The sequence below is a fragment of the Homalodisca vitripennis genome, chromosome 4 (genome assembly GCF_021130785.1).
Source record: "Homalodisca vitripennis isolate AUS2020 chromosome 4, UT_GWSS_2.1, whole genome shotgun sequence".
Classification (NCBI taxonomy): domain Eukaryota; kingdom Metazoa; phylum Arthropoda; class Insecta; order Hemiptera; family Cicadellidae; genus Homalodisca; species Homalodisca vitripennis.
This window is the reverse complement of record NC_060210.1, coordinates 161911610-161939486: the sequence shown is the minus strand read 5'-3', so window position 1 is coordinate 161939486 and position 27877 is coordinate 161911610. Positions and strand designations below refer to the sequence as shown.

Sequence of the window (27877 nt, the reverse complement as noted above, 5' to 3'; positions counted from 1 at the left end):
AATTTTAGCACCGTTTTAGATTTCAGCGATTTCGTAAGTACTAATCTACCTAATAAAATGTCCTAAAACATAAGAAATCCAGAATTTGAATCTGAAGACGAATAACGTCTTAAATCAATGAAATTTAAAGCAGTCGACAAGAATTATGACAGATGAAATTTCGCAGTATTGAAATTGTTGTTTTGAATTAATTTACCAATTAAAGCTCTAAATGTTCTAAAATATTTAAAGACTTTTACTATAAATTTAGACTTATATAAAACTATAAAAGACATCTTAATTCTCTTTTGACAGAATTCGGCTTCTCTGATCTGTGTTATAATTGTCTTGATCGAGAAAGAAAACAAAGTCAACTATGGAACAAAACATACTAAGAACGAAGTAAATTACAATGGTCGTAATTATAAACTTTTTGACGTATTGTCTTGATCGTGGCAATAAGGCAAACACAAAATAGGCGTCTGAAGTATAATTCATTCGAAAGAGCAGTGGTTATAAACGTGCACCTACTAAATTGTGTGCAAAGCAGCCGGTAACTGCTAGTAGTTCAGACATAAGAGACAATGTAGTCACACTTTTACTATACATTTAAAAATGTTATGAAACCCCTCTAATTTGTCTCTTGGCAAATTAAGCTTCTCAGAGTTGTGAATGTATATATATATTTTATTTATGGGGAGAGAGGCAAAGTCAGTTTTAGAAAAAACAAATACTAAGGCCGAAGTAAATTAAATTGATCATCAATACACACTTTTTTTACACATTTTCTTGATTGAGAAAAGAAGGCAAATTCAACATGGCTAAATATAATTCACTGGAACGAGAAGTGCTCATACTGGAGCAAAACCTCCTTTTTTATAATGTTCAATTTTATCTATAAATTTATGAATTTCCAACACTACGCATTCGGATTGCTGCCAACTAGGATCATTGCAGAATAGCATTTTAATACCAAACTGAAAAGAGCTTGTATTTAACTTTATTTGACTTTGAATTACATACTAAACTTTTATTTTATTTGTGTTTGCCACTGAATAAAATAATTCATTTCATTACTACTAAATGTAATCGAGGTGTTTCTGTGGAGCCTAGCAGACGTTTAGCGCTCTGAAACGATCATAACCCTCATAAAGTAATCATGTCGAGGAGAATGTGGTGTGGAGGATTCATGGGATTGCGTCGTTGTAATTCTGAGATTTCTCCCAGCAGCCTAGATGTCAGACCTACATTCAGCAAACAATCGACGCGACGCTCTGAGACGACCGTATCTCGCACAAAGTGGCCGTGCATGAGGATAAGATGATGTTATGGGTTTTGGCATCTTAATTCTGAGACAAAGGCAATTGGTTATATCCATACCTTCACAGCATATAAACCATTCATACATTAATTCTACGTACATGAGTTTCAATGATCGACATATCGTCATAACATTTACAGAGCGTCCCTACGGCTTATGGAATAATTGTTTCAATCTTCTCGTGTCACAATTCACACAACCTCATTATCCTCAGATAAAGTAGCAATTACCTGCGCCATATACAGTATCATTCCGGTAGATGCGACTACTATGAGGTCCGTCACGTGAGTACTAGTCTCTTACATATTATCCGACTCAGCATTGGATATTTGAATGTGTCTATCCTTTGTTAAAGGAACTGTTATGTTTCATACTCTTGTTGGGAGGCAGCTGATTAGAACGTGAACGAGTTAAACACAATTCCGACCCGTACATTTCGTTTGAATGAGTCGACAGTCGTATTTTCCCTTATGTTTAAACTCGTCCTGCAAACTGTGAAATTAACTAATACTTTATGTAATACGTTCATAAATGTCTGGTATACAGTGAGGTATGAGGTGGACCGTGGCAGTAACCCATCCACCTAGAACGTGATACTTAACGAATTGGAATGATAACTTATACATATTTCGGCCGGACAGTAGAGAGAATGGTGAAAGCCAGAAATGCGACGTCTATAGACCACCGACCGTAGCGGAAATATCCGCAGGGACTTCCTTTGGCAGCCATCACTGGCCTGAAACACCTACAGAATGATCAAACATAGAAATGTAGATAGACCTTTAGTGAGGATGTGCAATGAAAAATGAGTGCAAAATTTTTAATAAATTGTCAACAAACCAGTGTTACTGGGCAGTCCCTGCTCAATATTAGTCTACAACTAGATTACGCATTTCCCCAGATGCAGACGTGTAGGCAATAAATGCGAGGAGTGTTATAAACTGGTCTGCTACATTAACGGCAGAAATAATAGACAAACCACTTCACCTAGCCGGAATAAATATGATTTCCTGCACTGGATTTGGCTGTTCCACGCAATTTCTGAAAACCCCTATTCCACTCCTAAACAAGAGAATTTATCAACAAAGGCAAAGATTTGACTACTTATGTCGTCATTAAGAAAACTCTAGGAAACAAACAAATAAAAGAAGAATCGACGACAAAGATTTCGTCATACAGCATTTCACGAAATAAACATCTTATGTCTGTTACTTCAAACACAGATGGACAAAACCCGCTCATACTTTATCTGTGTAATTTGGATTAAAAGTAACTCCTTTTGCCTGAACCTCTTAGATGAGACTGGTGTACAACATAATATGTAGTGTATATAACCATTTATAGTGCAAAGAAACGTGATTCTGACGGATGGATATAATTTATTTCCATCTCGAGCAAGAAGGAATCTGAACACACTTGAAGATGGAGAATGTTGTTAGGTTTGTGAATGAGTAAGCTTGTTCTGACGTCAACTTCCCATAAGGTAGCATCTTTCCATGAGGAAAAATTCATATCTTCTCAGATAGTGGACCTAATCATAGACCACCAATATCTGGAAAAAGATTTTCCCAAAGTAGGGGCCTCTAGATTCCTAGAGTAGCCATTATTACTATCCATAATTACTGGATAGTAATAATGGCTAGATTATTACAATCCAGATGACCAACGTAGTCTGTATTGATATTCTTTGTAATTCTATGATTCTATTTATGTCGTGCCATGGCTGTAATCAAAGACTAGGTGTTTGTGAAATAAAATTTGCAAAATTTTGTAAACTGTAACTTTGGTTTTTTATAACATAAATATACACTATTGTACTATTCTATGTTACTAGGATGTTTATACGTTGTAAGCATTATAGACCGAGTGTGGTGCCGCATATGATATATTTAGAGTTACCGTATTGTTAACTACTACGTAATATTACTCTCGTAAAGGTTACAAAGTAGTAATATATTTTATTCACTTATGGACTTGTTCCGTACCGTACAAATCTCTCAGAACCGTACCGAATCTATCAGTAATTATGTACATATAATTAAACTTATGTATATGGTAATATAAGGCTTTAAAATTTAACAACTACGTATATATATATATGTATATAACATTTTTAAACAACCTGAAATATGGTAAAGGTGAAAAAATAAAATTTTTAATTATATTCATAAATTTTTTCTGCATTTTGCTCAAATACAACTTTAAGTGGTTAAAAAGCTTTGTTGAAACATTTAGTCATTCGCTTTTACAGAAGAGTATCTTCAAAATAAATCGTTGGGGAGTCTAAATTCCATTTAACGATAATGTTAACTTTATGTTACATATCTCTGGAAGTAAGTAACCTAGAAACCTACATTTTTGTTTGTTTCAAAGAACAGCTCTTTAGTTAGTTCCGCGTAAATTATTGTTATTATTGGTAAAAAAAATAAAAAAATTGGTGATTTTTAAAAACAATATGATTTTTGTAAATTATTTTTTATATTTTTCCATTTGCTAAATTTTTATTTATAATTGGAATATTTTTAAACTTTATGAGGAACTAGTGTTTATAGTAATGCAGCTACAGTAAAAATTTGGCTATCCTACCTATAACCGTTCTTGAGATATATCACATCAAATGTACAAAAATGCTATTTTGCGGAAAACTACAAAAATGTAAAAATTAACACCAAAATATAAGTTATATTACCATTAGTGTAATCCTGCACCATAAGATGGGTTGTCTAGGTCTTCTGACTCCTGGTAAATGTCTTCCAGTCTTCTTTTACTTAATGTCCTGCTTTGTCGGATTTATTTTCAAGGTCAGTCATGGCCTTTTCTGCTTTTCGGAGTCGGTCCAAGTCCATCTTCTTCATAGCGGCAAGCATGTTAGACCCTACTTCCAGCCCTAACCCCTCTAATATTTTACACTTGCTGGAAAACCCGTCATTAAATGATAGCACAGCATCATATGCGCCAAATGGCAAGGTGTGCAATCGTACAAAAGTCCTTTTAGGAATACGAGACCATATGAGGTTGTTTAGTGACAAATTTGGGTTCTGGGACTTCCCTTTGAGGCACTTTGCTAATAACTCTGGATCAGAAAGGCTCTTGAAAATTGGTTTTAATTTCAACATAATGGCTTCAGGGAGATGGAAATGTTTGCCATGGTCATAGGATTTATTTTAGAGTTCTGCTTTTTTATATTTACACCACGTCAATTCATCATTCGGACACAATTGATGTGTTGGCGTTTCATTTGTAGATTGGACATGAAAATATGTTGCCCAAACAGCTTTTTTCATCTCAACTACACTATGGGTGTTCGTCCTAATTGATAATCCATAAAACGTCTGAAGCTTTTGAACCGCAGCAGTCGTTAGTCGGTTTTTCGTAGACAAAGGTTTCCCATCTGACACTTTTTCTTTTTTACATTTATCTTTTAGAGTGCGTAGGCGAGTCCCCATACGCTTCTGTACATGACCTACGCACTCCAGTTTTCTAATTACTACATCAGGTCCATAAGGTAGGGATTCAGATTGATACAGTTGCACGACCAAGGAGTTTTTTTACAAAAACTGAGTTGCAGGCCTTATTTTATTGATTTTTTCGTTGCTTTATGATTTATGTATTACAAAGTGTTATATGTCATTGGAAAGAGGAAATTTCAAACTGTAATATTCAATAAAAAACCCAAAATTGAAAAAAAATAAATTTTTTCAATTTAGACTCCCCTTTTAAAGTTCGTTCCATATTTACCTCAGAAACTCAACCAAACATTTACTAGTTGTACATGATACACTATTTTATGTACATCGGAGTTATGCTTTTTTATTTACAAACATGTAATATATCAGTAATGTAATATAAATACGCGTGAATTACGACATTTATCGTATGTCTGGTCTTAAAATAAATAGTGTCATTTGCGTAGGGGAATTTTGAGAATACATTAATTACGTTACATGTGTCACTGCATAAAGGTTTCTTTTTCAATGGAACTTTTAAAATTAATATGTTTTTTTAATGATTTTATAGAGTTGTTAGTTCTATTAAACATCTATTATCAATATTTTTTGTTATATACAAGGCTCTAGCTAATATGAACAGAGCACGATCTACAAAACAGTGGGAGTAATTTATTACTTAGATAAGATCTCAATTTTTTAAACATACCACAAAGTGTTTTGATACGTGAATAAATCGTAGCCCGGTCTACGCGTGGGTACCGTCTTGTTGCTGGTCTCGCATGATCGTACCTGGTTTGTCAAACAAGACTGTAACATATGGACGGCGCGTTTGACGTTTTGTATGATCAGAATTGTGTTTGACAAACCAGACCGATGGTCTGGAACTTTGTGTACATGCGAGATTGACAAAGTTACTATAAATAGATAGACGTGCGCTAATCTGATTGTTTAGCCGATCCTCTCATTCCCTTTCTGAATTTGGAGACGCTGGATATGTTATATATCCACTTTTTTATATTATAAGGAATGATTACTAATTCATTTTGTATGTAGATTAAAGCAATAATATCTTAAAGGAGAAATTTAACGGTAGTGGGTTTAATGAGCCATCAATCAAGGCTAAATTTGGGTATTTCTACCAAATTCTTGCAGGTGCTGTGTTCAGTCTATATACGAGAGATTTTTTCACGCTCTTTACTTAAAGCCTCCACGAAGACGAACTCTTTTTGATACTATTTCTACGACGAATTAATTTACAAACCAAATCAAAGCAAATTGCTAACCAGATAACAAAATATGTATTCTATTTCATTACTGAGGGTTTAAATATTTTGTTTAGGAAAGTAAATGCCATCATAACTGCCCACCACACCGAAGATATCCGCAAAACTTATTGGACTTGAGCGAACTGATGGCGTCTTACTCAAACAAAAATTAACAGTTCTTTCATTATAACAATGTAATCAAATTAATTTGTAAATATTAGCGAGAGCGTTCTTACATAGAGTAACATGACAAAATTTGGCTAGGTTCAAGTTTCATGTTATCTTAAAATCATTCGAGTATTTTCGAACGTATTTTAAACAATATGAAGGTATCCTTAAAGAGAATAAATAATACCTGAATTCTATTTTGTTCTCTAGGTAACCATAAGCTCCTGAAGTATCGCTTGCCTAGTTTCGGGCTGTACTCCTAGGCCCAAAGCAGTGTCATCTAAAGCCTCAGAAAGTGCTAAAAGTTCAATTTTAGATATTATTAAGAAACTTGTCACACGAAACTACAAATTTGTTGTCTGACTGACTCTTGATGACAGACAATACCACTGAGAAGCTAGTATTATTACTTAATTGGATTGGTTCCCTATATTTTCACTTTTTCTCATTTAGTAGTTCCTTCTCCTTATTGTCTTCCTGCATATAAAATTTAAATGTGAAAAATAATATTTACATCAATATAGTGTTACCGCATATTAACAAATGTAGCTACTAATAACAACTTAGTCTAAAGTATTGATTTTCATATTTTTACATACAGCATTATTTTTACATTAGCTTTATAAAGTAATTACATAATAATAAGTATTTTTAGCCAATAGTTTAGAAAACTGATTTTGGCTTTGAGACAGTCAAGAGTGGCAACATGGGCGGAGCGCAGGAGCGGGCGGTAGACAAAGGGCCGATTTACGACCTGTATACCCGGCCCGTACCGTAAGTCCTGTCGTCTCTGACGGCTATTGTTGTCCGAACAATATCTAACTTTTTTGTTAATACTATTACATCATAGCTTAAATATGAAGATACCAACGCCTGAATAAATATGCACTTTAGTTGTTTTAATTTTATGCTCTAAGTCATAAATTTAAAACTAGTGAAAGTTTAGCACACTATTTTGAGGCCTCAAGCTATGCATGTTGATTTGTACAGTTTTTAATTTTACTTATCTGCTCTATTATTAGTTGTTAGTAACTGTATAAGCAATACTGAATTGTTATACAAATTCATAAACTAAACATTAGTACTTTGTTATAAATAAGTCTATAATTATCTATTAAAATTATGTATTATATATATATATATATATATATATATATATATATATATATATATATATATATATATAAATTATCTATTAATGTTATGTTTATAATAAGATCGTTATAGATTGTTGTGTTGTAAATAAAACATTTTTGTTGTAAAATATTAATTGTATTTCTATACGTAGTATTTATAATTATCATTAATAGACACTACAGTTTGGCGACGGGTTTTTGTTCTGTTGTAAAATTTGTTTATGTTTGGTAGCTAGTGATTACTTATAATAACATCAAGGCCTACTTTTGATTCAAGTAATTGCTGCTCTTGTAAACAAACTCGGTGTTGTTACAGCAGCACAAGCTAGCTCTATATCGAGAATAAGCTATACAGGATTATTTTCCTTTTAACATTTTTACACATCCATAGTTTAAAGTAAATACTACATTTTTTTAGTTTTTTGTTTTGTACATTGTAAAAAATTCAAAATATGTGTTGTGTTATAATAACCCAGTACAGATAACGTAGTGGTGGGAAGTGTTGATTCTATGTTTCAACACAATGCGGATACAATATATTTTCAACAACTGATTTATTTTTCGAGCCCTTAAACATGTTTTTAAGGATTTGACATCTTCAGCAGAGGACTGCTTCCAGCTATGGGAACGTCAGTTTCTCTTGTAACTAAAAACGATAGCAAACGTCCATTATAAAGTCTGCTCTAATATCATACTTCTAAAACGTATATTAGATTTATACCAAGAGTGATAATGAACAGCTTTAACAATCTGAAAAAATTTTCAAAAATCTAATCTGTAGTCTTACCCTTTTTTAGCGTTTGAATACTACATACTATGTACACATTACTCCCACACTTTAAAATTGTTTATGTTATGGACTTTTTCATGGAACTTTCCTTTAACAAAAATAAAATATTTTTGTAAAACAAAATATTTTCAGCCAATGGTGTTTGTTATGCAAACCTCGCTAAACAAAGTACATACCAAAAATTATACATGTTTATACATCTCTTCTTGTTCAAGAATTAATTTGAACTTTTATGTGCTATAAGTTTCTTGAAAAACATACTCGTCGTTGAGGCAACAAGGTATTTGTTTATTGTTTAGACATTTTTTGTTTATTGTTAAATTTGATTAGGATTTTTAAATATTACTTATAAGTATTTAACCATAAAGGTCTTAAAAACCATCATGTGAGTAAACTGTTTTGTATATTTTGAAAAATATCTTACATTTTGCCCAAAATAATCTCATTAACAAGTACTTTACAAATATGTCATTATGAGGGCTGCCATAGAACGAAATCTATGTAACTCTGTAAAAACTCCCTAAATACTGTACAACAAAGCTTACATTTTTATTTGTATGTTACCCTTTTAAAAGACCAGATGCACACAAAATTTCAGATCCTTGCCTGTCGTCTAAACATCCTTCACTTAACATATTGTCACAAATAAATTGTTATCTTTTTTTTTACTTTATTTCAGTGGTCATCTCCGTTATACACATATATATTAATAATAGATTAAAAAGTCAACAATGTTGGGACAGCAATATCAGAAAGTAAAAAACAATAAATTCTAACAACTGTAACAAACTAAAAACAAATAGGAGTAGCCTACACTCTACCACGTGTCGTGTAACAGGGTTCAATAAGATTCTGAAATTTCAAATCTAAACCTTATTTCATTCTCGAGAAATAAGGAAATAATGTCGAGATGTCCTACGAACAGATAGACATACAATCATAATGTCGTTAAATGTTTACATCCATCCGGCAGACAAAAGGAAAATTGCGCATGCGTCCAGAGTGATAGAATTCATTGACACTCAGCCAAATTCCATGTTTGAACATGCACCATCGTATAAGTAATTCTTGTCTATGTAAAAATGAGGTTTCATGCAGAACTTAAAGTATACGGATTAAACCTTTTGCAATTTCTTGCCACATTTTTACTCATTTACATATTTTTTTCATAAGTTAAGTTTCAAATTAGTGTTCAAAAAAGTTCCTATGCGCTAGGGAGGGTAATACAACGCAAGAGTGCGCTGAAATCAAATCTTGTCACTAATTAATTCTCAACATTGACTTTCCACTCTAATGACTTTACTCTATGGATAAAAATTTCACATGTTAAAATCTCATATTCTTGAACCGAATTGACGAAACAGATGATTCTGAGGTCGTAGTAATAAATGCCCGAAATTGCAAACTGTACATGTAAATTTAATTGTGATAATAACACTAGTACGCACCACTTCTAGGTCTTAAATAAAAACATGCCTTTGCCACGTTGCTGCAAAAATAGAGTAATAACGAACCAAAATTTAATGGTGGGGGGAGGGAGGGTAGTGTGCCTAGTGGTTCTAATGTTCTTTGGAATTTTGCTTACGAAACTTAATGGTTTATACAACTTTAAAATTGACATCACTTAAATATTGGCTTCGACTCAGAAACCACGGTGTCCGCATTCTTGGCTCGACATTGTAGCTGTAATCTCCAAATAGAAGAACGAATCGTAAACCCACGAAGAATGGAAAAATAAAAGGATGCAATCTACTCGAAGTTGAAGATTGGTATTCACCTAAAACAAAATCGCGACGGGGTTAACTATTTTTAGATCAATGTAAAGATATTCACTAACTCTCAGCTGAATTACATCATCGAATTCAGCTTTGCTAATATACGTAATTGAAGCTTCGTGCAAAATTTAAAGTCTGTATGTCAGTCCATTTCGAGACCCCGTCTAGACAGACAGATGGAAATGAAACTTTTCGACCCCCACGAGTTATAGCCATTGCTAAAGCTCAGCCAATGAAAAACTAAGACAAGAAAGAAAGAGGCTTTATTTACTATATGACTATTTCAAACTTCTAATAACATCGTGGCTCAAGGTGCGTTCATATATGTTAAAGCGTTATATAGATCTTTGATAAGAGAAACTAAGAGGACATTTAATGAAAACATAAATTCAAGTAGCAACAAGCCCAAGGCTATCTGGAAAACCGTAAACAAGTTAAGAATTAGTAATGAAGAATGGCATAAAGACCCTCAATTCACATCTAATGATTGTAATGATTCTTTTGTAAATATTACACGACACTTAGTTCATCAGCCCAAGTAATAGGTTACAGCCTATTGAAGCCCATCTTAACCAAATTTGAATTTGTCTGGCTAGATGTAAAAGAGGTTACCTGGACAGCCAAGGTTCTCAACCCTAAAATCAGCAAGGACCATTTTGTTTTCTAATAAACTAGCAAGAGACAATAATCCTATAGCTTTTATGAGTAATTCATGTTTAGGCAGGGTGTTTTCAAAATATATTGAAAACTTTCCATGTTATTCCTCTCTTCCAGAAAAGATAGGAATGATATTAATCGTTCAATAAACACCAGTTTTTCAAAGATTCTTGAAATTATTATTGGCAAACAGTTTATGGATTACTTTGAAATACTTTGAAAGAAACTGTTTGATCAGTAAACACAAATTTGGAGGTAGGAAAGGTCTGTCAACCACTCATACAATAATTTAGCTGGTTGAGGTAATGTTTTAGGCATTTGAGGAGAGGGACCTTGATGTGGTCATTTTATCTGATCTTAGCAAGACCACTGACTGTTCCTCAAGATTAACTTTGAAGTAAACTTTCCTTTTACAATGTATCTGGCCAAGAGTTAAAGCTATTTCCATCGTATTTAAAAAATAGAGAATAATATGTGTAACTAAATGGTCCGAACCCTTTCTTAATGCCGGTAACGAGTGGTGTTCCGTTGGGCTCCGTCCTCGCGCCACTGCTATTCCTGGTCATGGTAAACGACGTACTGCTCTATGCGAATGATATTATGTTGCTAAGACGGCTTAGAGACAATGAATCTACACTTGTGACTCCTGCTCATCCTTTGAAACTCAAAGATTGGCTAGTTGAAAATGGTCTAGTTTGAAATCAAACAAAACCAATAAATTTTCTCTAAATATTTTACCGGTTGATTATTTTCAACTAATTTTAAACTTATTGAAGTAATTCTCTACAGAACGCTTACTTGGAGAGTCCACTGTGAAAACTCTCCAGGCGCCTCACAGGAGCAACTTCGCTATAAGGCGTTATCCCTGGAAATATTTTGCGGTAGGTGTAAAGCCAACTTTTTTCGACATTTGCATTCAGTGTTGGCTTATGGTGTGTAGTATAATTCTTAACACGCTCAGTATTTAAAGTTCAGAAGAAGTTCAGAATGATAGCTAGTGATAACATCCACTGTAAGCCTTCGTTTAAATCACTAAATACTCGTATATTGAACTTTTTACACTTTTCATTTATCAAAACCTGACATATTGTATAGGAATCGAAGGTTCGTCACTAGAAATAAAACTCAAATTAAACATCCCCTATTGTAGACTTGCTAAATCCGGCAACGCTTCTTTAACTTTTGCATGTAAGTTAGTTAAACAGTTGGCAATAACTGTTGAACATTTGTAGTACAGTATTAGCCATAATAAACAGTACTGAAACTGAATCGGCTGAAGTTGCCTTCTCGATCAGCTGATTCAACTGTCGATTGTTGCCACGACATCGTGTTCATTACTTCCTTCTTATTTGAGGTTAGTTTTTGCTAGCATGGTGCTAACAACGGTAGAGAAAGTGTTTTTCGTAGAGCATTATTTCCGCTCATACGGAATTGGACGTGCGGGTGGGCCAAGCTTGTCATACACTGCATTACTTTTTCAGGAACATTTTCACAAAAAACCGCCTAGTAATGCTGTGATTCTTAGTGTTGTTGAAAAATTCGAAGAACATATAGTGTTTTGACAGCGAAAGGGCTTTTCAGGTCGCCCAACTACTGTCTGTAGAAATGAAAACCACGGAAGAGTGTTGCAGCAAGTGTTAAAGTCACCGAAAAGAAGCCTAATGCGAGCTTCTCTTAAACTGAATATTAGCAATACGTCAATGCAAAGAATGTTCAAAAACATTGGTGGTTTTCCTTACAGGATAAAAACTGGGCAACCTTTGAACTGTAGAAACAAACTAGCCAGAGTTAAGTACTGTGCTTCAATGTTAGCAATATCCTACGAAGAACCTAATTTTCTGAGTGATGAATTGTTTACAGATGAATGTTATGTGCACCTTAATGGTTTCATAAACAAGCAGACAACACGCTTCCTTGGATTTGAAAGTCCTGACATTGTTGTAGAGAGGCCACAGCATAGTAAGCGTGTAACCATTTGGTTCGCTGTCTGGGAGAAGTATAGTGGGACCATACTTTTTTGAAGGCAACAATGGAGAGACTCTTACTGTAAATCAGTATCGATATAGGGCCATTCTTGATCGTTTTGTGAGAGACCTCAGGAGATTCTGTCGTGCACAAAACCTGCCGTTAAATTCACAGTGGTTCCAGCAAGATGCCGCAAGCAGTCACACTGCCGTTAACAACATTGCTTTCCTCCAATAAACTTTTGGCAACTGTCTCATCTCCCTTAGAACAAACTGTCCTTACCCAGCCCACTCCCCCGATCTTACAACACCGGACGCCTACGTCTAGGGAATGTTGAAAGACGAGGACCCACCATCTGCCATCGTTGAACTCAAAGAAAACATAACCACGTTTATTAGGAGAATGGAACAACCCCTATTCATAAAAATGATGCAAAACCTGCAAGAACGGTACGAGTGTTGCCTCAAACTGAACGGGGGTCATATTGAACATGTTAATACCCGAGTTTAACCGATTTTGCCTCTTTTGACTTGTATTTATTAGTGAAATCTATATGTAATGTTGCTGTGTTTACCATAATATAATATTACCATTTCAGTACTGTTTATTTTGGCTAATACCGTATTACTTTTAAGAGGCCTGATTCTAAGTTCTGTAGTGATCATGTGTTCTACAGTGTGCAACACTGTTTAAATATTAACTGGACGGAAAAAGATTTCTTGTAATATACACCAGATCAATTTGACATGCTTATATATTCTTGAAAATGTTTGAGCTGTAAATAAAATCGTGAGTCTCGAATCTTATTATTTAGAAAGCTGTAGCGTCAAGGCCTACCATACCTCTGCGCGTTTCAAAAAGTTTGGAGACCCAGCTTACGAGGCATATTCTCAACTGGAACTTGTTGATACATGACTCATTGCTCGGATGAAATGCGTTGTGTAAGCTTTCCACACAAATAAATCTGATGTGGGTTCCAAGTTGGAGAGCCATATTCAAGGATCTGACCTACTAGAAATATTTAGTATTACGAAGAATGAAAACAAGCATTTAGTTCGCTCTTTAAGAAAAACTATACAATGTGAAATTCAATGATTCAATAAAACACCTAGGTCCTTCACTTCTTCTGTCCTGGTAATTTATTACCAAGAATACGATAGTTAGTTAACGACTATCGGTAATCGGCATTGATAGAAAGTTATGGTTTAATGTTTTTTAGCATTTAGTTTCATTTTATTCTGCAGACACCAGACATTCAGACTATTTTGAATTTCTAAACAATCCTGTTTTTTTAGAAACAAAAGAAAAAAGCTTTACATTATCAGAAAACATTAAGACTACATGATTGCGAATAACATCAGGACAATCACTTATACAGAGATAAAAGATAACCTTCTGGAACCCCAGATGACCTCAGGGGACAGTAATAAAGTGAATTTGACAGATAAGTGAATTTGACTCTCATGAATTTTCATGAGAGAACTAATAGGCTAAAGTATCGACGTTTTATTAAATCCGTGTGTTACAATTCTTTTTAGAAGCAAAGCCTGTTCCACTGAATAGAATGTATTTTGAGAAGCCCAGGAGAATAATAACCAACTGATTGTTCGTGGTAAAAAAATTAAGCTTTGTTTTCCAAATTTACTAGATTGGACACATTCGAACCTCCAGTTATAAACAAATCAGAATAGACTCTGCGTTTTAAGAGCACAAAAACAGATCTTCACAAATGTTTGATAGGTTGGAATGGATATAAATGGATCCATAGTGGAAGCAAAATTGATAGATCCTGATTTTTTTTTGTTGGAACAAAGAGATACACCAGGAACTAGTGAGGCAATAAAAACCTTGAAAATTGAGGGAGCTAATACAGCCCACTATGTGAATTGAACACAAGTAGAATTCCATCTGGCTCACAGTCTTTCTAATCATCAAGCTTACAATCATCTCCAGGACAAGCGATCATCAAGGATGCCTTATCTATTAAGGATAAACGTCAGTAGAATTAATAAACATCGAAGAAAAGAATTGTTAATAGTTTACACGTCTTAAGGGGTTTAGTTGAAACACTTTCATCGTAAAGAGCCGGTACGGAATATGATTTTGTCAAGATTAACTGCAATGTTTGTGTAACTAAAGGAAAGTAGACCGTGTACACTTAGAGGTGGTGTCAGCCAGCAGGGCACCACGCCGGGACGCGCCGGGTCGCTAGCAGGATGCAGTGTTATATATTAATGTAATGAGGCGCCAGACTAGAGGACGGGAGCCGCCGCACACTGCAGGACCGAGGTTGGCGCCAAAACCCTGGACTGTTGCCAATAAACATCTCGGGCTGCCTGTCATCGACTGCGCAACATCTATGACCCAGATCCCTTCAACTTGCAGGAGAGGCGAGAGTATTTTAATCTTACTTTTGATATATAAAACCTAATCACCTCTCATTAAGACTTCTTATCATAATTGCTGATGATATGTTTGTACGTGTCTTCCTTTTTATGATAGTCCAAAAGCATTTGTCAGCAAATCATCGTAGTACAACCTGTGTTCAAGTTGGCTTTTAAAACTTAAAATTGCGTCTTCAACGCAACATTTTGCACGTGCAACACGACATCCAGCTTTGCCAAAAGTAATATTTATTGTTTGAAATATAATATTAATTCGGACTATTAAATAAATAAAAGCAACTCATGGTGTTAGTTACACCTATTGTTACACTGTTAATTTTTAAATTGCACAAACCGACTGTACTGTGTTAGGCCTATGGGTTGGTTTATATTATTATGAGAAAATAACAAAAACTTTGAAATGGGCTGGCGAATGTTGTTGTTTTTACCTTTACTTGTAGTAGGCATAAGTAATTGAAGAATTTAGTCGGTAAGACATGAATATTAAGTGTCGTTGATTAGACACCATAGAATCGTCAAAAACTATTATACAAAGTTATACCAAATATCACGGGGTTTCTCTACAGGCGGTAAAATAAATCTCAATCTTTAACATAATTCTTAACATTACTTTCGGTAATGAGCAAACCTTGAGGCAAGCGGGAAATGTTAAAAATATAAAATAGAAGGATTTCTTCCTGTCCTTGACATAATTATCCTTATGGGACATTGATACCCATAATACTGAACCTCTTTAATTCAGACCACTTTGCACGTGGAATGAGTGGATCAAGTACCCGCCCCTTTAACCTCTCAAAATTTGATAGCTGTTGTTTTTCACTTAGTGGATATACGTACTGGAAAGAGAACACGTGTTCTTAAACAACCGAAACAAATTTAATTTAATTTTAATATGAACTAAGACGGCTGTAGGTCAAAGACCACAAATGGATTTCTTTGAACCACAAGTGAAGTAACTGGAAAGACTGTTAGCAGAAATAAGAAAAACAAGTTTACACGCCATAGAAGAGACGAAGTCCAGTTATTCTCGTTAATCCGATAAATGCCATTTAAAAGATTATAAAGAACAGTAAAGAGAATGTAGGTAGGTATGAAGTGTGTGAAACATCTTGTCAGGTTGTATGTAGGGAGGGTGGTCCAAGAGGAAATAGAGGAGTCTGTGAGAAAATGTCGCACCAAGGGATAATCTGACCGACCACAAGAGGGAATGCATTCGGCTAAACAAAAAGGACTGATTGGTATATATTCTGGCTTTCCGGATAGGTTTGAAAAGACAAGACGCTTTAAATTATGACAGTGTTTAAGGTAGATAGTATTTTGTTCAGAATCTCAAATTTCCTTTGACAATCCCTTCAGAAAGAGCCATCCCAAGGAGGCTTGATAAGAGGGAGAACATCCCATCTACCATCGGAGCTTGAATGATTTAATGATGGATGGCAGCTTCCTCAGGAAGACGTGGTCGGATATTTTCTCTAGAGCTGCTAAAATTGTAATCTCCTTCCGGGGCGTGCAATAAATCGCTGACACAGTATACCATTCCTTAAAAAAAGGCAGTATCCACAACTTTGGCAGTCATAGTCTTCACTAAAACCGAAGCACGCACAGAACGTACCCAATGACGTCAATTTTATTACTACCAAAAGAAGAAATGAGTGAAAAATGTTCTATCTCTTATGAGGTAATGGATCATTTTTTTTTTTTTTTTTTTTTTTTTTTTTTTTTTTTTTTTTTTTTTTTTTTTTTTTTGTTCCGTTTAAGTTACTAGTTAATGTCCCCAAACACTTTCTTTGGTTCTGACTCGAATTTAAAATTGAAGTATTGCCGTTCTCCATACAAAAAAATCGAAAAATGAACGTATATTATCAGAAAGCTATAACTACAACGGTATTCCTAAGTTTTACTGCTCGCAGAAGAAAAAATAACTATTGGACATAGTTTGGATTACGTAGCAGAGCAGTAATAAAGGCCAGTGTATGTGCCATTATCGGAATTATCTGAAGCCCACCACTTAAATTTAGTTTTTCCACTACTTTTCCATCTCAGATTCATTATTCTACTGTACGGCCCCAAAACAATATCGGAACTTCTTTACAATTCAACTTATCCCATGTGATATGGACAAATCATAACAGCACAACTGAAATGATATATGTGATGGTTAGGCAATGGCTAAATATTCCACCATGACTTGTAGTAATAAAAGTACTTAAATCATCAAGCCTCTCCTGTACATGGCACTTCACTCATGTAGAAATTACTATTTCTAGGGATCGGTACGTCAAGAGTAAAACCATCGGAAAATTAGGAAGAAAAACATCTTTAGGATTTCTACATCCTGATCAGCTGCCTCGACGAGAGCTTTGTAATATCTAACTATTATTGACTGCATCAAGAAAAACGAACAGAAACAATATTAGTAAGATAACTATTTTGACCTAAAACACATGTTTTAAAGCTATTATCGCTTCCCATGCATCATGTAACTCATCCAGAGGTTTTTCATAATCCTTACTTGAAAATTTAAATTACAGAAACAACGTGATAAATCATTGGGTAACTGATTCATGGATCGTATCCTCCAATCATCATCATTGAGTTTTTTATCTCGAATTTATTTTTTTTACAGTACCCCTAAAGGCATTTGGAGACACTTACTCCATTCCACCCCATCTTCCGACATCAGGCTCGGAACCGCTTGACTGCGCCTGTTGCAAAAATACATCCTACCGTCATATTCAAACCACTCTGGAGTTCTGTCATTTTAATTTTGGTAACATAAAAATTATGATTTATTTTATTAGACCAATTTATAGAGGTTAGATACTCTTCTAAAAAGTACTTATTTGAATGTTAAAGCATTAATTTTGCTCCGCAAATCTGTGATCCTTGGGATAAGTGAGTGATGATACTCGTATTTTCTTTGTATGAATATTTTAGGTAATTTAATTGCCGAACAGACTTTTGTAAAGCCAAAAGCCTCATCTCCTAATATCAACAGCTATGTATACTATGATATCTTGTCATGCAAAGAATAATTCATAATTTTGTTACCTTGGTCTTTCCCAAACGTAAACACTTGGTTGAGTGATTTATCTAATTACCTATGTGGATAATGTATGAGCTTTCAACGCATTGGGACCAGGATTAAAATTCTCTGAAGGGGTAAAAAAACAAATCTTAAAAAAAAATGGAAAAAATAACAAAGAACACGAAGTATGGCTATAAAGGCAAGTCTTGTAAGATAACCTTTAAGTAAACTTTTACAGTATTGTGTATTCGCCGTTAGCTCATAATAATACAGAAATAAATAAAGACAAAAAATACGAAATTTGTACTGTTCAAAATTGAGCTTGTGAATATTCCGCTTTTTCACATGACATTATCTGAGTGATTTGTCTATAGGAAAGTTGTATCTAAAGATTCATGATCACGATACAACTTGCAATCGTGTGTAGGCTTAGGTAAGAGCGATTGCTTATCCTCGCTTTATAAACTGAGTTGTTTATACCCCAGACCTGATCCCTTTGATGAGTATTCTGCATGGACCTTGATCTTCCAAACACCACCCTAATTAACTTAACAACCATCTTCTGACTCCTACTAACACCAGGTTCCGGCCTTAGATTATATTTACCAACCAGCCTAAGAAACTACCAAGAACTGTAAACCTCACTGTCAACTAGACAGTGACTCAAAAATGTCAATTCGGTCAGACCCACGATTTCGGTAATGCAGCAGCTCTTTTGCGTTAACTACAAAGCCATTGGGCACATCACCGCGGAAACTGTGGGGACTTCAGAGGTTGCCACCATCGCATTACCTCAGGCGCAAAGATGTCCCCGTTTCCTTGATGGATCGTCTGGTTTCATCATTTACTCCGATCCGGTTCAACATCGTCAGGTTTCTCCTCCTCAGAATTAGCTTTATTTCATAGTCATGCAGCTATGCTTCCATACAAGTCGAAACTCCTACAATGATGGCTCCTCCCACTTCTCTGGCCAAGTCAAGAAGGCGGGTCCAATGCACCACTTCTTTACATTACCACTCCAGGATATGAAGCGGATATAATATTAGGTGTAAGAACTAAGAAATAAGTATATGCAGGCGATGGAGAATGCTTCCAACTGCTGAGAGTGTTTTGTACTCCAGGAAAAGGGACTTCTGAGAAGGGAACCAGAGGAAAAAGGGACGCCAGTTCATGCAAAGAAAAGAAGAAGACATCTCTAAAGAGGAGCAAAGATGACGGTGAGATGAGTAAAACGTAATGTAGGCTTTTAACATTTTTCAATATACATGTGGATTTAATCCTTTCTCATTGTATTAACCTTATATCTTTTTTAATTTAACAAAACAAGGGAACTACAATAAACTTAATCTACATCATCAATCCACATTGATTTACAATATTTATGTGTAACTATGTTGGATCTTACCTTTCGAAGAATTTAAGACGTATCTGATAATATAGAAGTTGGTTTTAATTGCTAGATTATATGTACTGCTATCACCTTTAGAGGAGAACTTTTACTTAATTTTCCACTTTCTGGAAAAATGACACTTTTCATATATTCGATAATGAGATGCGAAATATCTCCAAAACTCTTTGAGGTCCTTTGCTAAGAACAGTCTCTATGGAAAAAAACATTCTTAGCTTTTGATATCAATGTGATTGTAGTATAAAATTTAAAAACAACATGACATTATAACCTACTCACCCGTTCATAGAGTTGGAATTAACAAAGGGGACGGAGTCAGGTATGATGCTCTCTCTACTCATGTCGTCCGCCATGCAGATCTTGAGTTGGTGGCCGAAGCTGGCCAGATCCTCCCTGAATATTTCACTGGCAGGCGTGAGAGCACCACTAGTGGGCGGTGGGAGTGGCGTGGATATCGGCAACGGCGTCACTTCCACTGCGTCAGTCCTTCGCGGCGGTCTTCTGGGGGGTTCGGATTCGTCGTTGTAAATATAAAAGTAAGCTATTGTCAGATAAATGACAGAGACTATGAAGGACGGTATCGGGATCGCGGTGGCATACACCAGGTTCATGTACACTTGGTTCATGTCCAGATCGCTGATGACCAAGCCGGGGTCGATCCTGCTGTAGAAGCAGGAATAGTTAGTGCCCACACCACTGTAAGTCTTATAAAATATGGAACAGTTGAGCGACGGTGGATACCCACAACCCTTCACGTTCGGGAAAAGTTTAGCACCCACGAAGTACCACTCGGAACGATTCCCCATGAGACCTGTGGGACTCGGCTCTTCCGGCGGTACCACTTCCTCCACGGGCGAGTATACGTCCGGGTAGTCGTATTCCCGTATCGCCCGCTCGACGCGGTGTAGGGACTCCTCCTCCTCGGGCGCGTTCAGTTTATAGTTGACGCGGATCTGCGTGCACTCGTACACCTCCTTGGTGCATCCCTCCTTGCACGAGGTCCAGGAGCAGTTGGAGGCGCCGCGGTTGCTCTCCACGTCGGTCGTCACGCAGGTGGCGGGCGTCTCCGAGAACTCCATCACTATGGTCGTGATGGCCGGCTCGATCACGAAAGGCACCAGGAACAAGAAAGCGAACAAACTGAAAGTCCCTAGCAGGACGAAAGAAGCGGTGATATAAAACAGAAGCTTTTCTGCGGCAGTCTGTTCCTTTTTGACTTCTTCATCGTCGGCCATGACGGTGCACTACCTCATCGTTTCGCCGCCACCTGAAAAATTAAACATATTGATTAATGTGAATCATCGATCACTTGGTTACTGAAATGCTGTTCCAATGATTAGCATATTCTTAACATTATTTTAATGTTCTGTATACGAGAAACTGTAGATAAACATGTTACTAGATGATTAAGACACTTAACTTATATCTTATTTCCAACGGGAATCCACACTAAAAAACTAAGCATGGTTAAAAATGTAATAAAAATATAGCACAGTATAAACTTTGGCACGCTTTATATTCTCGTATACCAAACAAAACATGATATAGCTATATTTTATAGACATATGTCGATATATCTGCTATATATTTTAACTGCCGTTTGGTGAAATATAAATCATGTAAATAAGATATGGCCAGTAAGAATGCGATGAACTGTAAAATGTTGAGCAGATAGTAAGTAGTGATATGAGTTTGAACTGACGCTGTTAGCAGACGGGTCGATGTAACAAGCACGATACTCGCCGTCAGAATCGATAGAGCGCCGCGCCGTCCGCCAGAGTGTGCCAACTTCAGATCTGCTCAAATACTTGGCTATAGAGACACGTCACACGTAGGCCTACTGTCAAATACATTTCATCTGGCTTGCTTACTCTATGGACAAGCGCCTTCGTGTAAACATATTCCTATTCCTGAGATTAAAATATTAACCTCCGATTTTAGAGCCGAATCTATTTTGTAAATATTTTTGACAGGAATGAAAAAAAGAAAAATGTATAATATTTAAAACTTTTAAATGTTTTAAAATAAGATTTTTCAGGCGAAAAATAAATACATTAAGATTTACAAAAGCTGTAATGAAACAAATTATCATGTTCTGAATAACATGGAGTATTAAGGTCTTTGCTACGTATCACAAGAAATAGTAATATTCATTACATTAATTCAATGGATATTTAAAGGGAAGGACAAAAATGTTTGTGGATGAAAAACTTGAAGCTATAAAGTAGACATGATTAATCATACTTTGTGTTCGAACAATCGAGATACCGTAGTAGATACCGTGAAAGGTCCTTCTAATGAGCTACTTATAACATTTACGAGTACTTCAAGTATATCTTGATTTTTGATATGGCTAATACATTTAAAGTAAATCATTCACTGCAATTGCCTAACAATTTATTGTCTGATAAACAGTGCCATTGGCCAAAATAGAATTTGATTTAATTTTAAGGTTTGTATCGCTGCAAATTTTATTATTCTAATATTAAGTTTTATAACATATGCATTGTTGTCTGGACATCCTAAAGTAACTGGCTGAGCGTCAGCGAAACCTATCAATCTTAGGACTGAAGATTTTTTTTCTGTGTGTCCGGCCGCATTTGATTTCAGAGCACCCTTGCGTTTTCAGCCCCCTCTCTAGCTCACCGGAACTGTAATAAAGTGAATACTGAATGAAACCTAACTTAATGAATAAACATTTGAATGTTTCATGTGTCAAGAATCTTGACAAAAATTATCTGCAAGCAAGCTTTAAATTTGGTATGAAACTTAGTTTTTACATAAACAAACAATCTTGTCACCAACATTTCACATTGACTTTCACTGTATTATTTTTGTACTGTATGAATAATCCACATGTGTTAATATGTCATATAATTTTACTCAATATTTTTTACAAATTTATTTATTCTGCTATATTCTCGTTGGTATCATGTAATCCATAAGAACAGTATAAAAGTATTTCTTAACGCTCAGCCCAAATTCCATGGAGTGACATGCACCACCATCGCACTACGTTAAAACGAGTATTATTACTAAAGTAGTTAAACTTTGTATTATTATTACTAAAGAGTATTATTATTGTACTTGTATATTATTACTAAAGAGTTAAACTTTGTATTATTACTAAAGTAATAATACAATCACACAAAGTCTGTAGGTCGGTTTGTTTAAAAAATATGAATATGAGCATTGACTTATAATGAATTATTTTCCGTATATTACGAAATTCTATTATTGTTATATATAGCTGTTCCAGTATACCTCTAAACGGCGAGTTAATGTTGCTTGATACAATTTATAAAATTAACATTTGCTTTTATAGATCAAACTTCAAGGTTTTAATAATGAAGGTCAAGTACACAGTCAAAGTTAAAAACAGAATGAATAAGCGAAAGCCATATATAATTTTGATAATAGATTGTATAGTTTCCCTCAAAAATTTCACGTGAACTTAGAATAACAATATTCATATTCTAACAATATTCCAAGAAAAGAAAGTAGATTTTGCCAACTTATTCCAGAAAGTGGGGAGAATAGGTATTAAAGTTATGTGTCAACCTATAAACACCAACCATTATACTTAAAATTAGTTAAATTAGGCTTCCCAACAAAAATTCGTTTTTTAAATAACTGAATAAATCAGTATCAGTCATCTCATTTAAAAGAATAATGTGTATTGGTTGGGTGTCCGGTCAGATGAACTGGATGTATAATAATAGAGGTAATAGGTCATTCGAGTTTTATTGTTTTATTATGATTCATTTATTTCTTATTTCAGCAAGTACTTATGAAGTATTTTAAATTTCTAATTATAACAGTTTGCATATAGGAATCAGAAAAATACCTTTTCTTTAGATTGAGTAAAGATGTATAACATTATAACTTTTCAAAAGGAGTTGCAAAGTATATTTCAAATTCTTTTTGGACAGAAACGCAATACGTACAGTTTCATCCGCTCAGGCAGTTAAAATTGTGTTGGGTTCTAAATATACCAGATGTATCGACGTGTTATTAAGGATTATTACTTTATTTATAAATGAAATATTTTATTTGGCTTGAAAAGTCTTCAGGAAATACGAAAACTGTAAATTTCAAAGTATTTATATGTATTAAACTAACTTTCCGTTATAACCAGAGACATAGACATATACTGCGAGACGCCAGTGTGTGGTGTACTCGTAGATCGCACGCGTGAATCCACCTCACGCGGTGCGCCGACTCATACGTAGGAACATAAGTAAATTAAAAATCAGGATACTACAATAACAAAAATCTAACGCTGTGTTAAAATACAAAATAGGAGTACGCCACACTACGTATCATAAGACGGGCTTCGCTGATGTTGTTTGCAAAATTTGAAATCTATATTTCAATTCATTTTCGAGATGTCCTTGCGGACATATAAACAGGGAAACAGATGGGAAAACAAATTACACTCCTCCGACACTAAAAAGATTAATTTTGTCAGCCTACTGACATATTATGTCAGCCTCAGCGTCTTTTGAAGCCAGATTCATTTTGATATGGCTTCAATAACGCTACAAACTAGGTTAATTCCATGGTTGGTAATGCACAATAATTCTTGTCTATGCAGAAATAATGTCTCAGCCACAGTCTACAGATAAAACCTTTCTCGAAATAGATTGCCACATGATACAATCACATTTTTTTCATAAGGGTAGGTTTTATAGCAGTGTTAAAATGATAAAGATCCGGTGAGCATGATAGGGTACTACAACGCAAGAGTACGCTGAAACCAAATTTTGTTATCGACTCTTAAAATTAACTTTTCATTTTATTATTTTGTTTTATTTTTGCTCTATACACAAAAAATTTCACGTATTTAAGATCTTAAACAAATTGAGTTCAATCTTGTGAACTTATTTGTTCTATTATTTTGACCATGGTTATCTATGAGTTCAATGTAAAAATATTCGCTAACGCTCAGCCAAATCCCATGGAGTGACAGTGTTACCTATATATAAATGAATCTTTATACAAAGTTTTTCAAGCCTACAGGTTAGTTTGATTTACTTATGTTACATAGACCGATAGAAATAAAATATTTCCTACCCAACGAGTGATTCCTTTAGTTGGAAATCAGTGCATTGATTTATTTTAGATTACAATCAATATTAGTACTACAAACTACGTTATATTGTGTCAATATAGTTTTACAAAACGTCATATTTAGTTTATTATTCATTAATACTGTTGAATGTATTTCCCAGAGAGGATCTAAGTTGTGATTTAACTAAATTTTGGCAGTTTAGTTTAAAATTTTTTGACCTGTACACAATATATGTTGGTATAAAGTTAATATGCAATGTTAAATGATTTCATTTATGTATTGTGTAATATAATTAAACACAACTAAAAAAATCGAGAGTTATTATAAAAGACACATTGAGACTGAAAATATTAAAGAGCGAGGAAGTATCCTGATGACATTCTACCCTCAAAAATGACTTCTACAGCCGATCTGGCTTTTAGGTTCCAAAACTACTTTTATCTTTTTGAGTAGAACCTCTTATTGTAGGTATATTCTATCCCCAACAATAGTTATTACGGAATAAGAAGTACTACCACTTTCAAAACAATGTTTACAAATTTTTCAGTCTTTTAAAATTTCCATGATTTAAATAGAAACGGGGCTATGCTCTATAGTAATTTAGTAATAAACATGGCTATATGATCTTATAGTGTTTGAACTAAGTCATAAAAAAACTTTAATTCAGTCGCTTTAGTAATTTTACTTCATGGAAGGACAAACGTCCATGTCCATATGGACGCGTTTCTGTACCATACTATATTTCAAGTTAAAATTGTTTATTTCTAAGGCAATATTCTCTATTGTAGGAACATTGCTAAATATGTTAGGGAATTGTTTTCATCGTAGAAACACATATCTAAAAATCTATTTTTTTTTTTTTTTTTTTTTTAACTCATATCCTACACATCCTGTACACCACAACGTAAACGCTATGGTCATTTGAATTTTGACAGTTATATGTCTAACAAAATAGCTAAAAATTGTTTTAGGTGAATAGTTTTGTTCATTTGAAAAGTGTAACTTCTATTAAAATTAAATTGAACAATACAAAATTGTAGAAACATCATAATATTGAAACTTTAAATTATTGAAAGTTGTTAATTGTTACAGGATCGGATGTAAAATAAATTGTAATTCTTTCACACTTTGAGAGCTGCAATGATCTTAAGAAAACTTACAAGCTTTTTAAGTTTAAAAAAATACCACGATAGTTAGGTCTATTACTATTTTCTATTTTAAAGTTTCTTGTTATTGTTCTTGATTTTTTATACTTTCAAATTATATTTAGACAGAGAGTTCACTTATGTGTAAATACTTTTTTATACAGCATTTATTTTTCGTTTGAACAAATCTGTACGTCAGAATAAAGAGACGAAGGTATGAAAAGCGATTACGGCAGCTGTCTGTCAGTTCATCGTGAGTGTGACGTACTTCCATTTAGTTGTGTAATCGTATTTTACTGCAGCTGTACTGGTGTCATTTTGTTTCCTCTGTCAGTGGCTTTTTTATATTTTACATGATCAAAATCCATTTTATAGAATGAGTAATGGATCATTCCATTATACAGTGGTACTCTGCTGCTTAGAAAAGTTCCTAGTGTTTATAACCCTTCAGGACTATAATGGGAAAGTTTTAATGTATAAACCGCGAAGTCTGGTTGTAGAAAATAAGGCATACAGACTTTATTATTTAAAGTGATTTATCTATAAAGATAAATATTAATTCTAAATATGAAATGCCAAGTAACGTAAAATTATCTTTATACTGTTATGAGTCTTTTATTAGTAAAAATGTTTTTATCTAGTTTATTAACTATACTATGACTAATATTTTTGGTGCTGAATTAAATCTAGATTTTATACGATACAAATTTCGTTTATAAAGATAACTTCGTAATTCTCTTCAGATATAAACGCTCATCTCATGTAAATTCTAACATACATGATTGTACAAGAGTTGTAAAAGTTTTTTTTTTTTTTCATTTTTTATTTAATCTTAATATAGCCTACTACCGAACACTTTTTCTTCCGGGGCACTTTTATGATTCTTAGTATTCCTTTGTGGTCTTTTAATTTTTTTAAATATAACATTTGAGATAACATTTGACGTGTAATAAACCTTTAAAACCTTTTAAATGCAAAATTTAAACAGCTCAAAGGTTAAAATTAAATTTAAACTTAGTGTGGTAATTTGGTTGGAGATTAAGTTGCTAAGAACTCGTACCGAGGTGCGAAAAATTAATACTGTTGACAGTATGATTCAATGAAAGCCCAATTTTGTGTCTAGCAATCTCTTGCGTTATGTATATTATCGATATGACGCGTATATCATTAGTATCGACGCGGAGCGAGGCCATCGATTGGATTGTCAGTTCCACAACCAAATACGCCCTAATCCCCTGGGTTAACCATTTCCGCACTCTAGCCTTTAAGGCGCTATAACTGCTCATAGTCTAATGTGGACGGTCGCTCATTAATACTATTCTCATTTCCCTTCTATTTATTTCGTTTTATTTCATAAATGTCATTGCAGGATTAAATATAAAATCCTTACAAATTTGTATTAATTTGTTGTAATTTATTGCTTTACGCTTAAAATTAAAAATCGATATGTATTTTGCCAATGAAATGATTATTGCAACGTCATATAGACTATCAATGACAACCCACACCATATCAGAGTTAATTGCTTAGTGCTCTAACTGTCGCTTGACGACCATTCCTGGTTTTCACAATTCTAAAATGGTCCATGAGAGGGCGAACTTTGCATGTTTTTCTATGACTGCTTGAAACCTGCTTTTCATCATCTGCTTGAAAACTAGTGACTCTCATAACGATTGGCGAGTTGTCCAAACAAGCCTGTCCCAGTTCCCTCATCAGTCGACCCACCTCAGTGCCACCTGATAGTACATTCTTCGTATGTATGCCGTATTACCATACCTGAATCATCTTATAACATAAATAAATTTTCTGTTCATATTTTCTTAGAGTTAAACCCACAGAAACCTTTTCTTAAAATTGTGCGTCATACTCATAACGTAAGGCTGGCGTCTAGTAGCAAATGAGCTTCACCGACTATATTTCTCTCAGTGAACCTCAGCATCCTTCTGGCAAGTGTTACCCCAATAGCTAATTTCACTGTAACCGGTAGAAGTGAGAGATCCAGTCATGATATCCATAGCTGCTGTCTGGTAAGTTCTCATTGCTCCTGTAATGGCTACACACGCTTTCCTTTGCACCATCTCCATTACACGAATATTTCAACTTACTGTGTCATAGTTTGCTGGCCAAAGCATTAACACCATGAATGGTACTGGTTTCTCAATATAACGCGCTATACAGGGTGTAAATTAAGTTCTTATGCGCCTGGATATATTCCAAACGTATTGAGTTATTGATGTAAAATCTTCACCATACTTATTCAAATATTTTTTGGAAGGATACAAATAATTCCCCCCTCCCCGCCTTTTTCAAAG

At 34.5% G+C, this 27877-nt stretch overlaps 1 protein-coding gene across 1 annotated transcript in view; it reads right to left on the bottom strand.

The window, feature by feature from the left end:
* LOC124360491 (protein tipE) overlaps positions 1 to 27877 on the bottom strand; it is a 69461-nt gene that overhangs the window by 28091 nt on the left and 13493 nt on the right. Inside the window, exon 2 of the mRNA XM_046814165.1 lies at positions 19626 to 20613. Coding sequence (XP_046670121.1) covers positions 19626 to 20581 — 956 coding nt within the window. The 5' untranslated portion in view covers positions 20582 to 20613. The remainder of the gene's footprint in view (positions 1 to 19625; positions 20614 to 27877) is intronic.